The sequence below is a fragment of the Nilaparvata lugens genome, chromosome X (assembly GCF_014356525.2).
Source record: "Nilaparvata lugens isolate BPH chromosome X, ASM1435652v1, whole genome shotgun sequence".
In the NCBI taxonomy this organism is placed as follows: domain Eukaryota; kingdom Metazoa; phylum Arthropoda; class Insecta; order Hemiptera; family Delphacidae; genus Nilaparvata; species Nilaparvata lugens.
Window position 1 is genome coordinate 96,699,897 of NC_052518.1, and position 18,242 is coordinate 96,718,138.

Genomic DNA, 18,242 nt, shown 5'->3' on the forward strand with positions numbered 1-18,242 from the left:
GACTTTTGTGGTTGATTATTCAAAAATTCCCAAGAGGATACTTATAACTGGTATTAAACTTTGGAATTTTTTTCGTGAAAACTGTGCTTGTACAAAATTCATTCGTGATCAGGAATGATTTTGTATATGTTCATCATTGCATTAAGTCCATAATAACAAAAGAAACGCCATGCACTTGACTTTTGTGGTTGAGTTTTCAAGAATTCCCCATAGTATCACTATTACAAATATTGAACTTTGATTTTTTTTTTTCGTGAAAACTGTGCATGTACAAAATTCATCCATGATCAGGAATGATTTTATATATGTTTTACATCGCATTCAGTCCAGAATAGGAGAAGAAATGCAATGCACTTGACTTTTGTGGTTGATTATTCAAGAATTCCCAAGAGGATACCTATAACTGGTATTAATCTTTGAATTTTTTTTTCGTGAAAATTGTGCTTGTACAGAATTCATCCGTGATCAGGAATGATTTTATATATGTTTTACATCGCATTCAGTCCAGAATAGGAGAAGAAATGCAATGGGCTTGACTTTTGTGGTAGATAATAATTCAGAACAATTGAGATCAATTTTTAAACTCTTCAAAAATATGAAAAATGTAGCGTGAGCTTGTTTATCAATTCCCAAGAGAATAACTACTATAAGTGGTATTAAACTTTGGAATTTTTTTCGGGAAACTGTGCTTGTAAATGATCCTTTCATTTCTGACATAATGAAAAAAATTGCTAATAACCAAGATCAGTCTCCTTACAGTATTTCCAACGGAGTATTAGTAATAAAGATTCGAAACCAAGAAAACCTCAGAATTGTAGTACCCATACTTCCAGTGGCACTAATATTTCGATACTATCATGACAGCATTCTCGGTGCACATCTTGGAATTTCAAAAACTATCAACAGAATCTTTGAACATTTTTATTGGTCAGATATGAGGAAAGATATCCAATATCTAGTTAAATCTTGTGTAATATGTGGTCAGAATAAGTCTGCACAACAAACCAACTATGAATTTCTTTCTTCCAAAATAGAGGAAGAACCATTAGCAATGTTTCACATCGACACTGTTGGTCCATTGATACGTACGACTCAAGGGAATATGTATATTTTCAGTTGTATTGATGTATTCTCGAAATTTTGTTGGTTAATTCCACTACGAAAAGCCAATTCAGAATCAGTGATAAAAGTCAATTTTCATAAATTTTTCAACACCCAAGTGTATCATTTCCGATAATGCTTCATTATTCACGTCATCAAAATTCAAAATCTTTTGTTTCCAACTTGGGATAAGACATAGTACTACAAGTCCATTCTACCCTAACCCGAATTTAGCTGAGCGTTTACATAGAAATCTAAGCAGTGCTCTGATAGCTTTTCATTCTACTAGTCAAAATAAATGGGACGAAAGTGTGACGTCATTTCTCCAGCTCGCATTCAATTTAGCTTAACATGACAGTACAAATTGCACCCCATTTTCATTGATGTATAGATTCAAGCCAAATCATCCCCTGCTGAATGTGTGCTACATCAACGAAATCCTTCCAGATAATTTCAATGACGAAACTATGAAAGTTTTAAAAGCTCATCATAGGAGGAAACAAAATTATGATAAGACTAGAAAGGAAGTACCATTCCAAACAGGAGACTTGGTTTGGCTCAGAACGCACATTTTAAGCGATGCTGTAAAGAAAATCTCTCACAAGTTAAGTTACCGTTGGGCCGGTCCTTATGTGATTAATCGCTGGCTGACGGAAGTGACAGTAGAGTTACTTGATCCGGAAAACGATAGAATTTTACAGAAGGCACATGTATCCCAAATTAAGAAATACTATCTTAGAGAAGAAGAAGATAAGAACAAATGAATGAAGAAAGAATATAAATGTAAAATGATAAATAGTAGAAATATAGTAAAATTGATTTTCCAGTAGAGGAACTTATGTGAACGATTGATATGTTTAATGATTCTTTCTTACTAATAGTAGTATGGCATTTTTGAAGAAGTTTGTAATAATATTATAGCTATGATGATTAGATGATAATAATTAAAAATAAAATGTTTTTGTACTCCTTGGGTTGTAGTTAATTAGTTAGTTAAGAACAGACGATAATTATTAAGGATCATAATACGTATTATTATTGTATTTATCAGTTTAATAACTTCCTTCCTACATAGAGAACACCATACGAAAAATATATGAGAATTATTAGTCCAAATTCAAGTTTAAGTAATAAGTTTGAGTAGAGTTAATAGAAAGTAAGATATTGAGATGATATGATATGAGATTCTGAAATTTAAGGCATGTTTCACATCAGTAAAGAGGGGGAGTGTGAAACGAATTTTGATTATGAATCAAATTTCATTTCCCTTTCTTTTATAATATGTCAAATATATATTAACATTTAGGAAGAAGAAAAACAACAAAGAGAGCATTTATTTATTTTTGTGCTTACTCAGCCAGCACTGGGTGAGCACCCAGACATTTTTTTCTCCTTATTCAATTGCCGGCAAGCAGCCCTAAGTTTAACTCCACGATGTGATTATTCACTTCAAGTTTCTATCTTTCTATTTTGTTAAGTGATTTTGAATTTTTCGACATATGAAGATATTTGTATATAAGCTATACTCAAAACCGCTATTAAAGATAAACTATTTGTTATACTTTTTATTATATTTTAGGTACTTTTCATTGTTACTTCCATTAGAGCAGACTGCTAGATTATGTGCGAAATTGATATTTAAACTCTTGTTCATTCTGAGAGTTGACTAACTTCAAAAGTAATTCACTCAAGTAACATAGAAATGTTATTATTAATTTGTTTTGATAAATATTATGTCATATAGTTCAATGGGAAAAGTAATTATCAATAGTTTTCTTAAACGTTATAACTGAATTATTAACTTAATGTAAAAGTAGAGTGTAGATTTAGACTACGTTACAATTCAAAGGGTTAAGGTCGGAATGTACTTGAGATAATCGTTCACACAATTGTAATAATTAAATTGTTCCTTTTAGAAAGATAAGTATCAAGTTCGATTTAGAAATTATTCTTGGCTGTTTTATTTCACAGCGGTACATGTTTGTGGCAAACTAATTTATGACTGACTATGGAAGAACGATCCTTGTTAATGCCAAATCAATTCACAATTATGAGTAAGAGACAAGGGTCTCCAAGTGCATCATACGAGGAACAGGTTAAAACGGTTATGGAGGATAGGAGATAATTGCAAAGCTGTGTTTTCTTTTAAGCAATTATGGAACATCATTACCCAAATACTCTGCGACGTAACTCGGTACCGAGGTAATATGACGATCAAATTATATATTCCGGCATTGAGATTCATGAAAGACTTTATTAAACAAATATATGGGCCCATCATCAATTTAGAATAAGGATATTGTCATTTATATAATATTTTGTGAAGTGTTAATCTTTTTTTTAATAATGAATTTCTAAACATTCAATGTGTTTGAATTTTTCCTGAATTTATTCCATTAGATGAGAATTCCGAATAATTAGTGATAGGATTATAAATAATACAGATTATAAATAATTTGTAAATCATTTCAATATTTTTAGAAAATCGTTGTCCTAACAACAATTTTTTTATTCAAAATTTCTTTTCAATACATAATTTTTCCATCCCGTACGCTGTCGTGTTTTGAGTACGGGATAGAAAAATTATGTTTGACGCATCATAACGTCTATACTACTGTACTGAATAACTTGAAATTTTGCATTTAAATTCTCAATTAACGGAGGATGGTTAATTCTTCAAGACTTCATTACATCACGTTTTAAAATCGACCCTTCCGGAGTACCAGTTTCATGCTAATAAATAATAAAATGAACTTCCATAACTGCAAATAAATGAGAATAAAAAAAAAAGTTTTAACTAGTAAGGAATCACTTCAACGATATGTTTGTTATTATTTTAATGTTCTTGATAATGTCTTAAGCGATAGAGATTGATTGATTTATTTATCACATGTCAGGTCTTGGAAAACCTATTGAGAGAAAGAGAGAGAGAGAGAGGGAGAAAGTTATTAAATTGTATAATATTGAATTGTAGTTTTTAGCATATATATATTTTGACAAGATCTAAATGATCAAGTTACTATCTAACAGTTTCGTGTAATATGATATTATATAGTACAGTAGTACTGTGGTAGTTTTATATTTTATTATATTGCTTTGCTGTAATTAGTAGTGATTAAAATAAAATTGAATTTAAATTTATGTTTAGTTCAATCTTTACATTATTTTCCATACAATTTAAATAGGCATACAATCCCAATGTAAGCATGAACAAAATTATTACAACATATTCAAAACACTATTGAAAATAAACTCTATTAACAGGCGTTTCACGAAGGACACAATACAAAATAGAATTACAATGACAAAATTTATTGCAGTACGTATGGGTTTCGTGGAATTTTTGCCAGTTGTAGGTGATGACACCCAGCTTGTGGTGAAAACCTTCTAGGTGACAGTATAAACTATTGTTCGTAACTTCAATAGTTATTAACTTTGTTGGCAGTGGCAGGCAAGTTACCTAGCTTCTTGTCATTTTGCATACTACCGTTTATTGTAAGAAATTTATTATTGTCGTCTTATTAGGAACTAAAGTATTCAAAAAACTCTATTCATAACTCACCTTGCTCAGATTTGTAAGATACAGGCTAGTGCCGGTTGCACAAAAGCTGGTAAAATTTTATCAGAGAAGCCGTCTTATCAAAAAGGTCTTTTCTGATTGGTTCTCGTGAAATTAATCATGGTTGAACCGGCTTTTGTGCAACCGGCACTAGCCTATATCTTACAAATTTCAGAAAACCATTTCTGACGATGTAACAAACCGACAGCTGAAAAAACACTATTTCAATGGTGCCAACTGGCCGGGGGGGGGGTCCATTCCATTGGGGGCAGGCCTGGATGCACATGTGAGTTCAATGGACAATAGCCCAGTGCGGCCGAGTTCAGGGGGCGGCAAGTTTTGGTAGAGTAAAAAAATATTTCAATAGTTGAAGGTATGTAAAAAAATGTTAGTTGTGATAAAATTGTAAGATTAAAAATTCGTGAATTTGAGTTGATTGGAGAATCATTGAATCATCAATCGCCCACGGAGCAATAATCATGCAAAATTTTGAAAAATGAGAGAACGCTAGTTAAGATGTTTCTCTTATAATGTTGTTTAGGCTTTAGGGAAGCTTGTTACAATAATTGATAGGTTATATCTCATAGAAATATGATGTGTACTGTGTTTCTTTTATTATTCATTATTATCCATACATCTATTATATTTTTATAATTTTTTGAAAAGGTATCACTATTACAGACGTACAGACGTATGCGCCACGAACACGCGTATTTCACTTTTTATCAGCAGATGAAATGAGCAATTAAGCTGATATCTCAGCTGAGATATAATCGGCTTATTAAATCTATACCTTACTGTTTTATTAAATATTGAATGTTTTGTTTATTTCGCCATAATACAAGATACGTAGGACAAATATGTAAATAATAAATCTTAATGTTTTGTCACAGCCAGCAAAGTCAGACTTGTGCGCTAGCTGGTATTTCTGTACAAATTACTAAACATACCAAATTTCTAAATCATTCTTCTTCCCAACTCCTTTTCCTACTAAATCTCCAACTATATCAAGTTAAAAATTAAATAATCTTACATATAGCAAGCACTCTGGATCGGAATCCTATTCGCGGACAAAGTGCTGTACTTTTTGTGAGTAGTATCTTGTTAATTTATTGTAACTTGTCGTTTCATATTTTATTAATATTTTGTATGAATTTCGAGTTAATAAATTTGATTTGATTTGAAATACCGAATAAGCATTGCATCAGCTGATGCGAAGTGAAATGCGCATGTTTTTGGCGTAAAAGTCTTTACACTCCTTTATACCTTATACCTGCGACGACGTAAGGCGCATGCACACAGAAGAGGACAGACGGAGAAAAAATCAAACCTCTGCATGCAGACATGAGCAGACTGCAGACAGACCAGAGACCACAGGCGTTGTGAACTTGCAACATAGGGCCGAGTCCCTCCTTCCCTGACCACCCCGGTGAACCACCTGTGCTTACTTGGCACAATATTGATGCTAGCAGCAGAGCAGACACAAGTGTTCAAAAGGAACCTTCTAGAGACTCAACTGATTAGAAACAGAAATTTTACAAGTGGAGGACCGCGGGTGAACAAAAGAAAAGAGCTGTGTGATTATAAACGAAAACTTACTTGAAAAACTGAAGAAAAATGCAGTTGAAACCGGGGCTTCAAAGCAGCAATGATGTTGTAGCTTCGTGAACTTCATGCCAACTGAAACTGGAGGGGGAAGCTGCTTTTGGCTGCTTCCTTCTACGATGAAGAGGGAGGGGTGGGGGTAAGGAAGGAAATCACGATAACTGTCTTTACCAACCGCCCACCTAAAACTACATCAGAGTTTTATCGAGGAAAATGTAATTGTTTATTTGAGATTTAGCACATATAAATACAAAGCGGATATCACACACACGATGCACACAAAGAAACTGTTACATATATGATTGTTACACGAAGCGGGGTAGACGATAATAGAATATTTACACAAGGTTCAGAAGGGGCTGCCGAGATTTAGACTACTGGCAACACTATAAGTTTGTTCACAGGTCGGATCAGCGTACCGCCGGCTGTGCGGATTAATGCTACTCTTATTATTTTGTCTTGTCCAGGAAATACTTTCTCAATTTTACCAATAGGCCATAGTGTAGGTGCAGTGTTCAAATGTTTTATAAGCACAATTTGTCCAACTTTGATGTTTTCTGTTGGAGTTTTCCACTTATTTCGTTGAATGAGTGTTTGTAGATACTCAGATTTCCATCGACGCCAGACCGACTGTACTAATTGACGCAGGTGAGTCCAACGTTGCCGATTTGAGGTGGAGTCATTTAGAGGAAGCTTCACGGCCTGAAGCAGTGGTCGTCCAATCAAGAAATGACCAGGTGTCAATAGCGTTGTGTTTTCGTTGGGGTCCGGGGAGGGTTCTAGCAGCGGACGGCTATTCATAATGGCTTCAATACGAGAAAAAACAGTGAAATATTCTTCCATAGTCATTGGTGTGTCACCAATCTGATTTTTTAATAGCACTTTGGCAGTTTTAACATTAGCTTCCCAAATTCCCCCAAAGTTTGGGGCAACTGGTGGATTGAAGTGCCAAGTTACCTCACGTTGGACAAGTCCATTCAATATCTCAGTATTATTATCAGACAGAAATTTGGAAATATCTGATAAGTGTTTAGCGGCTCCAACAAAATTTAAACCGTTGTCAGAGTACATATGCGATGGTAGACCTCGGCGTGATGTGAATCTGTCAAATGCAGCAAGAAAGGCCTCAGTTGTTAATTCTGACACATATTCCAAATGAATCGCTTTTACAGCCAGGCAAATAAAAAGTGCGAGATAGCCTTTGTATAATTTCGTCTTTTTTAGTGGGCTGCATTTTGTATAGAAAGGACCCGCAAAGTCAATGCCAACATGGGTGAATGGGAACGATGCGCTAACACGAAAGTCTGGAAGATCAGATATCACTGGCTGATTAGGTTGGGCTCGCATACGAGTGCAGTGGACACAATTACGTATTTGGCTTCTTATCAGGTTACGCGCCGAGATGATCCAATACTTGCGCGCAACTAGTGATTGAGTGGTGCGAGGGCCGACGTGGTGATGATCTCGGTGCATCTGATCGCAGATGAGGGTGCTGAGGTGAGATGATTTCGGCAGCAGCAGTGGATGACGGCTGTCATACGGAAGACAGGATCGTTTGAGATGTCCGCCCACCCTGAGAGAACCGGATGAATCGATGAATGGTGCTAGAGAGTGTAATTCTCGCGGAGGATTTTCTCCCTTGTTGAGAAGCTTGAAAGTGTCAATGAAATAGAACTCTTGAGTAAGTTTGACAATACTCAATAGTGCTGCACGACATTCAGCAACAGACAGATGCGGAGAGGTGAGGCGCACCGGTTGTGCTCTATGGCTGCGAAGATTGTGCCTGTGTGTTTCCTTCAGCTTACAATTTTTTATGAAGCGCAACACAAACGCAAATATACGTGTTGCTTTGTGAAGGTTGGAATATTTTTCAAAGAACTTAAGAGTGTGAGACTTCTCAACTATTGTAGTTGTGAGAATTGAAAGTTGAGGTTTCAATTCCGAGTCGTCTTCAATCCTATCAACCTCTGATATAATCAATTTCTCAAATTGCACATGGAACGATTGATGTCCATGCCACCACAAGGAGTTGTCTACAATATCTTGTGCTGAGATACCTCTCGAGGCCAGATCCGCAGGGTTACAATCAGTAGGTACGTGAAACCAATTTTCTGGTGATGTCAAATCAAGTATTTGTGTGACTCGGTTGCTCACGTAGATCTTGAGTTTATGAGTTGGAGTTCTGAGCCAATTTAATACTAATTTTGCATCAGAGTACAGCCGTGTATTGGAGATACATTTTTCGAACTGAGGTAGAACGATTTTATATAATTTTGACAGCAATAGAGCACCGCATAATTCCAATCTTGGAATAGTAAGAGTTTTTACATGTGAGATTCTTGTTTTTGCCATGATAAGATTCATTGATATGAATTGACTGTTTGAAGAGATATGAATCTAGACGCATGCACCATAACCTTTTTCTGATCCATCACAAAAACCGAGTAATGATACACTCACGTGTGTAGTGTCAATGTGACGAGGAATGTGAACGTTGGCGAGTGACACAATTGTACTTGATATACAACTCCACTGACAGGTTAAATCTTCACTTAATGGATCATCCCAATCGAGATTAGGCAACCATAACAGCTTCAAAAAATACTTGAATAAGAATACAACGGGAGATAACAGCCCAAGCGGGTCAAACAATTTGGCTGTGTATGACAGTATTGTGCGTTTTGTTGGTTTTTCAATGAATGGTGTGACTGCGTATGAAAAGGCATCTGTTGATGGATTCCAACGAAAACCAAGAACTTTAATTCGTTGAGTGGTATCAGAAAAGGCAAGGGGATTTTCTAACATTTCATCGGGAAATTCTTCAATTGCTTCTCTCACGTTAGATGACCATTTTCGCAGTTGGAGTTCACCCTTCAGCATCAATTGATTGAGTTGTGAGATAAGTGATTTAGCTTCACTCAAACTGGAAGCACCACTAACCACGTCATCGACGTAAGTATGCTGACGGATGGCATTGACAGCAAAAGGAAATTCGGTTTCATAATCGCTGGCTAATTGAAGCAATGTTCTTTGAGCAAGGAAACTACTTGAAGTCATACCATACGTGACAGTATTGAGTTGAAATTCTATCAGTTCTTCTTGTGGTGTTGGTCGATAAAATATGTGCTGAAAATTACGATCAACTTCTCTCACTGATATCTGCCTGTACATCATTTTAATATCTGATGTAATTGCCACTTTGTGAGTTCTGAAACTTAATAAGATATGACTAAGCTCGTTTTGTAGCTTGGGGCCTGGTAAGAGAGATTCATTGAGCACTTCTCCATTGTTACAAGATGCTGATGCATTGAAAACGACACGTAACTTATTTGTGGAGCTGTCTGCTTTTTGAACACAGTGGTGCGGTATTACATATTTAGACGAATTTAAAGCTCTGGACAAGTGCTCCAACTCAATATACTGGCTCATGAAATCGTGATATTGTTTGCTAACAGAGTTGTCTGATGCTAGTCTTTTCTCAAGTGAGAGGAATTTTTTCATTGAAGAGTTTCGGTTTTCACCTAAAACCACATTCTGAGTTTTGAATGGTAACGCTACTTCATAACGACCTGAAGGCCACCGAGTTGTAGTTTCTGTGTATAGGTTTTCACAATACACATGAGACGGGTCTTCCTCAGCTTTGATAGATATCTCTTCGGTTTCCCAAAACTTTTGAAGCAGCTGATTAACTGGTTCTACATAGGTTAGAAGGCTGGTAGCTAAATCTGATTGTGATGTGAGTTCATTAGAATTTATTTTTCCAATGATAACATGGCCAAAAACCGTGCTCAAGGCTCCTGGAGAATTTTGATAAAACTTTGTGACTTCGTGATCTTGAGCACATAGAGTATGAAGAAATGAGCCAGCTCCTATGAGCAGATCAATTTTACCTGACACATAGAATTTTTCATCAGCCAATTTCAGACTTGAAAAATGCTTAAAATCTTCAGCGTTCAATGAAACAGAGGGTTGATTACATGTTATGACTGATAGCACTGTAGCTTTAGTATTCAACTTGAAATTCGGCTGAATCTGTGAAGAGATAGTTAAGTTAACCTCGCCCATTGTACTTGTTGTTTTAGTACCGATGCCAATGAGTTTTTGAGATGAATAAGTAGATTTCAAATTCAATTTATTTGCTAGCTCCTTTGTAACAGCAGTTATTTGTGAAGCTGAGTCTAGAATAGCTCGCGCAATATGTGGCTTATTGAAAGAGTCGAAAACAACAACATTAGCGGTGCCAAGTAGACATAGAGATGGTTCTGAAATGGATAGACTTGAAGTGTTACACACAAAGGTGGCAGGGGTCTTTTCCTTCTGAGCATGCAATAATGTATGGTGGTTACTAGAATTGCATAGTTTACAAGTTTTTTGTGACTTGCACTGAACACGATTATGAGTTCCAAAACATTGAAAACATAGATTTTTTTGTTTGAGGAAATCATACTTTTGATCACAGACAAATTGACAAATTGCTGGCATGAATAAATACTATGATCCTCTGATCCACACACAATACACTGAAGCGGTTTTAACTTGACAATTTGATTAGGTTTGACAGTTGAAGAATTATCACTTGCAACTAGTGAAAATCTCTTATCAGATTTATTTTCATTTGAGCGAGTAGACTTAGATTCAATATTTCTTGCGGATTAAAGTGTAGTTGAAGGGTTCACTAACTCATACATACGAGTTTTAGACACTAAAAAGTTCATTAGGTCTTCATATTTAGGAATGACATCAGCTATCTTACTTTCAAACTCAAGTCGAGTTCGTTTATCCAAATGGTTTAAACACAGCGATAACAGAATAAAGTCACTCAAATCGGGAATCTGCTGTGTTTTGAGAGCAGAAATACAAACAGAATGAGTGTCAACAAATGTTCTTAATGACAAATAATCGGGCTTATCTATTTGCTTAAACTCTAGTAACTGATCGATGTAATACGAACATAATCTTCTTGGATTCGAGTATCTGTCACACAACTGAGTGTAGGCGATAAGATAATTTTCATTTGATAGAGACAAATGAGCTATCATTTGAGCGGCTGAGCCTGACACATTGGATTTCAGATAATGAAATTTTTCTATATCTGAAAGTGATCTATTCATATGAATAATCGCATTGAACATGTTCAAGAACTCGATCCATTGTTCAATATCACCATTAAAATTAAGCAGCTTTATTTGTGGTAAATTGATGTAAGAACTAGGATTGGTCTGCTGTACAGTTTCAATTGTTGGCTGTTTACAAAATGAAGTGTACCTTCCATAGAGTTCAAGAAACTTCTCGCCCATAACATCATAATTCTCATCAACTGAATCAGTTAATAAAGCAAGTTCTGTGATGTTGTCTTGAATTGATTCGAATGTTAGAAAATCATTTCTTAAATCTAGAATCATACGCTCAGAGGGATTGTTTGATAAGGATTTGATTGCTGACTCTATTTTGATAATAATTCTGTTTCTTTTTATTGTTGAAAGCTTCAACTCCATAGTGGGATCCTTAGCTTTGACTGTAACATTGATATTAGTTTCCTGGGTGGTTGCATTTTGAGTTGTATCATGTAAAATACGCGATTCAGTAAGCAAGGTATCTCCATGGTCTGACATTGTGAGTTGAGGTAAGGATTTCAAAGTTAATGTCAGGAAGTGATACTGAAACGGTTGCGAAGTGCGTTGCAAACGAGAACAATACACAATGTGCAAGGAATGGAATAAGGAAGGATGATACAGGCCTTGTTGTGGTCGTCTGCTTGGCTCCGTTGTGTGAGTAGCTCTCTCTCCTTCCTGCACTTGACGTTGATTGATTCACGGGATCGATCACGTGACACTGATTGAACCGAATTTTGCCGATCATTAACGAAGTTCGATAATTGATCGATTCTGAAAGGGAAACAAAATCCAAAATGTCCGACTATGGCTTGGGTTGAAACTTTGAAATTCAATAACTTTTGAACCGTGCAATGCATTGAGTTGAAATAAACGGAATTTTCACTTTGAGTTCACACACTACCGAATCACACAGCTCAAAACAACGGGACTTTAACATTTAAAAACATCTAAATAACACGACACGTACAGACACTGACAATGAGCAGAATGCATTTCCAAAAAACACTGATCTAATCCGACCCGATTAGGACCAATATGGTGATTAGAAACAGAAATTTTACAAGTGGAGGACCGCGGGTGAACAAAAGAAAAGAGCTGTGTGATTATAAACGAAAACTTACTTGAAAAACTGAAGAAAAATGCAGTTGAAACCGGGGCTTCAAAGCAGCAATGATGTTGTAGCTTCGTGAACTTCATGCCAACTGAAACTGGAGGGGGAAGCTGCTTTTGGCTGCTTCCTTCTACGATGAAGAGGGAGGGGTGGGGGTAAGGAAGGAAATCACGATAACTGTCTTTACCAACCAGCATAAAAAGTGATTGACCGTGTATTTCTAATTGTCTGATTCGTTTCAAATTTGGCATACAGGATAATTCACACATATCGAACAAACTGTTGAAATTTAATCAAAATATAATGATGTTTAGGGGTGGTTAAGTGTTAAAAACCCTATTGACCAGCATAAAAAGTGATTGACCGGGTATTTCCAATTGTCCGATTCGTTTCAAATTTGGCATACAGGATAGTTCACACATTTTAAACACACTGTTGAAATTTAATCGAAATATAATGATATTTAGGGGTGGTTAGGGGTTAAAAACCCTATTGACCAGCATAAAAAGTGATAGACCGGGTATTTCCAATTGTCCGACTCGTTTCAAATTTGGCATACAGGATAATTCACACATATTAAACACACTGTTGAAATTTAATCGAAATATAATGATTTTAAGGGGTGGTTAGGGGTTAAAAACCCTATTGACCAGCATAAAAAGTGATTGACCGGGTATTTCTAATTGTCTGATTCGTTTCAAATTTAGCATACAGGATAATTCACACATATCAAACATACTGTTGAAATTTCATCAAAAAATAATTATGTTTAGGCATGGTTGGGGGTTAAAAACCCTATTGACCAGCATAAAAAGTGATTGACCGGGTATTTCCAATTGTCCAATTCGTTTCACATTTGGCATAGAATAGAATAGAATAGAATAGAATAGAATTTTATTAGTCATTCAATATTTACAAAAAATACATAGACTTCGTCAAAATATATCTTTTGTCTTATCTTAGTCAAATCACTATTATTCATTAGTCAGTCTTAAAAATACAATTAACAAGTAATGTAAAGCATAGATCACAAGTTACTCATTATACCATAAGAGAAATGGTACCCAGTTTATAGAAAAGAAATCATTCACTGTGTACAAACATTCATTAACTAATACATATTTAATTTTATTTTTTAATTGAGTGAATGCTAGTAACTTCAATTTGTCTGGTGTGGAGTTATATAATTTTATTGACATGTAGTGCCAGTTTCTCTGAGATTTGGAATGGCTATATTGCGGAATTTTAAGTCTATGTCTATTTCATGTATTTAAATTATGGTGTTGGTTTGTATCATATTTATCCAAATTTTTTTGTACATGACATAAAATATTGAAAACATACAGTGATGGCAATGTCAGCAATCCAAGTTCTATGAAATGTGGTCCACAATGAGCATTGAAAGGCAAATCACATATGATTCCAATAGCCTTCTTCTGAAGGACAAAGATTGAATTGGCTTTAACACTATTAGCCCAAAGCATAATTCCATATGATAGGAGACTCTGAATGTGTGCATAATAGATATTCATCAGCACAGGCCTATCAACAGTTACACATAGTCTGCGAAGCATATACAGGCCTTTAGAGAGTTTAACTGACAAAAAATCAATGTGCACCTCCCATGACAGACATGAATCATAATCATGAATCATAACACCTAGAAACTTAAGTAGTGTTATCCTTCTGCTTTCTGAAATTGAAAATTATATCAGAGTTTTTGTCATCATTAAGAGACAAATTATTAGCTGCACACCAGTCCTTTAGAATAAAATAACTATGGTTTCGTTCTCTTTCAAGATCAAACTCGGATGGGCAATTAATTTTTAAGCCAAAGTCATCAGCAAAAAGGTAACCATCCAGACTGTTTCCATCAATATAAATCGGCAAATCATTTACATAGATATTGAAGAGAATAGGGCCTAAAATAGAGCCCTGAGGCACGCCAAACTCTACCAATCTGCCATTTGACAAAACCCCATCCTTGTATACAAACTGATTCCTGTCAGTCAAATATGATAAAACAAGTCGCACTGCGCCTGGTGTAAAGCCATAGAAACCCAGTTTATCTCCCAATATGTGGTGCTGAACAGTGTCGAAAGCTCTTGAAAAATCGTATGACCTCAGACCCACAGAATCACCAGACTCCATGTTGCTTATAACCCGACTAACAACACCAACAATAGGATCATTTGTGCTTCTACCAGCCCTGAAACCAAATTGCTTATGTGTGAATATATTGTTGGACTCAAAATAAGATGACATCTGTTCATGAATCAAAGTCTCAAAAACCTTGGAGAGAACAGGTACAATAGCAATTGGTCTGAAGTTACTTTTCTCCTTTCTAGAACCCTTTTTATGTATAGGCAAAACTTTTACATTTTTCAACTTTTCAGGATACATTCAACCAGCAATAATACAATCATTAAATAAAAAAGCCAACCTCACTTATTTTATCAGCTGCTATTTTCAGAATCGAAGCATTAAGTCCATAAATATACATACACTTACTATTACTTAAACCTAAAATTGTATGGAAAACTTTTTCAACAGTCACTGGCTTGAAAGAGAAATTCACACTTGGTCTTGTCAACTTACTATAATAAAAAGCTGTATTTTCAACACTAACAGGTATATCTTGGCTCAACTGCGAAATATGTTCAACAAAGAAATTGTTAAAATCCTCAGAAGTTATATCATCAACTTGAGTTCTATTACTACATTTATTTTTTGTGAAACTATTTACAATTTTCCATACAGCCCTACACTTATTAATAGAACTACTTATAATTGCATTATGATACGAAATTCTTGTCTTCTTTATTTCAAGCCTGTACAACTTTCTAGATTCTTTATAGAGGGAGAGCAACTCAGGTGCTCTGAAGGTTTTATACAAATGATAAAGGCCATCGCATTTGACCTTTAATGCTTTAAGACTACTATCATACCACTCACTGTTTTGTTTGCAATTATTAGATTTTACAGATTTCAATTGAAAAGAACCATTCACAGCTCTCATGAAAAGTTCGAAAAATTTATTGTATCTATCATTATAATTAAGTGTGCAGTAGACCTCCAGCCAATTAATGGAATTCAGATAACTGACAAAGATTCTAGCATTATCATCATTTATTAATCTAAACTTATTATTTGCAGTAGTTCTAACATTCCTATTATTTAAATTAAGCCTTAAGAGAATTCCATCATGATCAGAAAAAAGAGTGTGAATGATTTCAGATGACCATAGACTATTATGAATATCAGTTAAAATGTTATCTATACACAATCCATTTGAAACTCCATCAAGACCAGGTCTCGTAATCTCCTTTATTGTTAGGCTACACTCAAACCAAAGCATTCAATAAAGTTCAGTAAGTCGTTTTTGAAACAATCGTGACCTATCAAATTTACATTAAAATCACCGCCAATCACCAGATTGTAACCATTTTTAAACACAGCACTTAATACATTATAAAAGCACGTTAAAAAATCATTAAAATAATTCACACTTCTATTATAGGGCCTATAAACTGACAAAATTATGATTTTATTGATTATAAGTTCAATTGCGGCAACTTCGCATACCATTTCAATTGACATGTCTCTAATATGATCAAGAGTCCTAAATTCTAGTTGATCATGAACAAAAATTGCTGCCCCACCCCTTATACGATCTGATCTAAAAAAAACAGAGGCAGTTTTAAATCCAGGCAGATATTATGTAAAATCCAAATCAGTATTATTAATCCAATGCTCAGATATCATAAGAATTTTTATATTGTAATTAGTACAAATTAGAGACAAATAGTCAAACTTATTACAAATACCCTGTACATTCCAGGAAAAACAATTAACTTTTTCGTTGTTATAATCATTATACCTAGTTATATTACAGGAACTATTAGCAACAGAATTTGAAATCATAAGAATATCAGACCCTCTGTCAATAATATTCGTTTGAGTAGGATTTTTTAATTGTAAATCTACAGCAGATATGCTTGAAGCATCTTTGTCATGTGCTACTAATTTAAATGCTCCACTAATGACGAATTTAGAGCAACAGGAGCGTTGTCAAAGCTACTAGAATCGTTAGCAGATCCTAAAGTTTCATCAATTATCAGAGAAGATTGCACATTGCTCTGACTGTCAATAGATTTTCCTGTAGAATACTTTTCATGACTAAGTGCACGATTAATACTTTTAGGGACAAAAAAGTTATTCATGTCTGGTTTTACTCTGTCACACTCTCCAATAAATGCAGCTATTTTTTTGGCTCAAATTCTGTTTTCCTTTTTTATTGATATGCAGTCCATGTTTAGTATAGTTGGAAGGATCAAGATACCATATATCTATTAGATGGATATTATTTTTATTGCACAATGAACGAATTTCATTGTTAAGTGAATCAATCATTTCATTCTCAACCAAATTGAAACTTAAATCATACCTATACGGTAGAATTGACAGTATTAAATTACAATTCCCGTATAAGTTTACTAAATTACTCAACTTACAAATGTAACTTTCAATATCGCTATTTTTGAACCTGTTAGACACACTATTAGTGCCCGCCATAACTATTAACCAGTCGTTTACACCCAGATTATGACGTCTACTACAAGAAAGCATTTCATTCGAAATTATTTCAAATGTTGCTCCTGGTGAAACATATGCCTCACATCTGTAGCCCACCGGCAGTCTCTCCCAAATCAGATCTCTCATTTTTCTCCGCTGACTATCAGCCCACAAATAGACACTACCCCGTGAATTATTCACAATATTTCTTCGAAATATTCTATTTTTACCTGTTACTGAGGCATACGATCTATTTGATATTGGTTTGATCTTGGGACCCAAGCGATTTAGTCTTGAAGCATTTTGAGATATTATGTTTTGAATAGAAAGATTATATTCTTCCAATGTTTCAATTGGAATTAACATTCTCTTTATTTGATCATTAAACCTTTAATTTCTAACTTCTGATGTTCAATTTTCTCTTTTAGGGAAAAAGCATTTTCATCAACAGAAAATTTTACAGATGATTCTATACTACCTAAATCAGTACTTTCAGTATTGCAAGAAACGTCAACCTGAGATTCTCCACACCTAAATTCTACTCTAAAATTATTTAGGCTACTCTCCATGTCAGCAGCACGACCCACAGCTGCCTCCCACTCTATTAAACGTTTGTCGAGAACCTCCCGAAGTTTATGAATCTCCTGCCTTAGATGTGGACAGCACTCCGAAGAAGAGTCCTTCACCTTTAGTTCAGTAGCCGCCGATTTTATCACTCTCAGGCTGTCATCCAATGCAGTCTCCTCCTCCAGCAACGACTCAGGAAGCTCGCCATCTGATTTTGCTGATATATCCAAATGTGGAGTCAAATTTTCCGGTAGACTGTTCATTGAACTTGAAGGAGTTTTACTTGTGATTGACGAATTTAGTGTTCTTACGCTATGTAATCTAGGTGCAGAAGGAGGCGTATCCATGACCATTTTCTCGTGATTATGTGTTCCCATTCTACTCTTAAGAATAACAATTTCAGCGTCCGTCCTTACACTAGCATTGCAATTTCTAGCTAAGCATCTCCAAACAATTTCACCCGAGGATACAGGTCCCGCTTTTCGGTATTTGAACGAGTCAACTAATAGCACCGGGTTGCCCTTGCTCGTCGTTGTTTTAATCATACTGAATTTCCCAGACTCCGTACTACAGGGAAGAATTCAGTAGCTTGAGATATTTATATTATACA

The 18,242-nt window shown here is 35.2% G+C and overlaps 2 protein-coding genes across 2 annotated transcripts in view; one reads left to right on the forward strand and one right to left on the reverse strand.

Moving 5' to 3' along the window:
• The window catches only part of LOC120354850, a 51,762-nt gene extending 48,616 nt beyond the window's left edge, over positions 1–3,146 (forward strand). The window contains exon 3 of the mRNA XM_039442774.1: positions 3,073–3,146. Within this exon, the coding sequence (XP_039298708.1) occupies positions 3,073–3,107 (35 nt within the window). The 3' untranslated portion in view covers positions 3,108–3,146. The remainder of the gene's footprint in view (positions 1–3,072) is intronic.
• A 3,488-nt stretch (positions 3,147–6,634) lies between these two features.
• LOC120354701 lies at positions 6,635–18,177 on the reverse strand. The gene is made up of 2 exons (XM_039442131.1): positions 17,653–18,177; positions 6,635–8,230 (listed from the first exon to the last, which is right to left on the reverse strand). Exons 1-2 carry the CDS (start codon positions 18,175–18,177, stop codon positions 6,635–6,637), a joined length of 2,121 nt encoding a protein of 706 aa, XP_039298065.1.
• Positions 18,178–18,242: the final 65 nt, after the last annotated feature.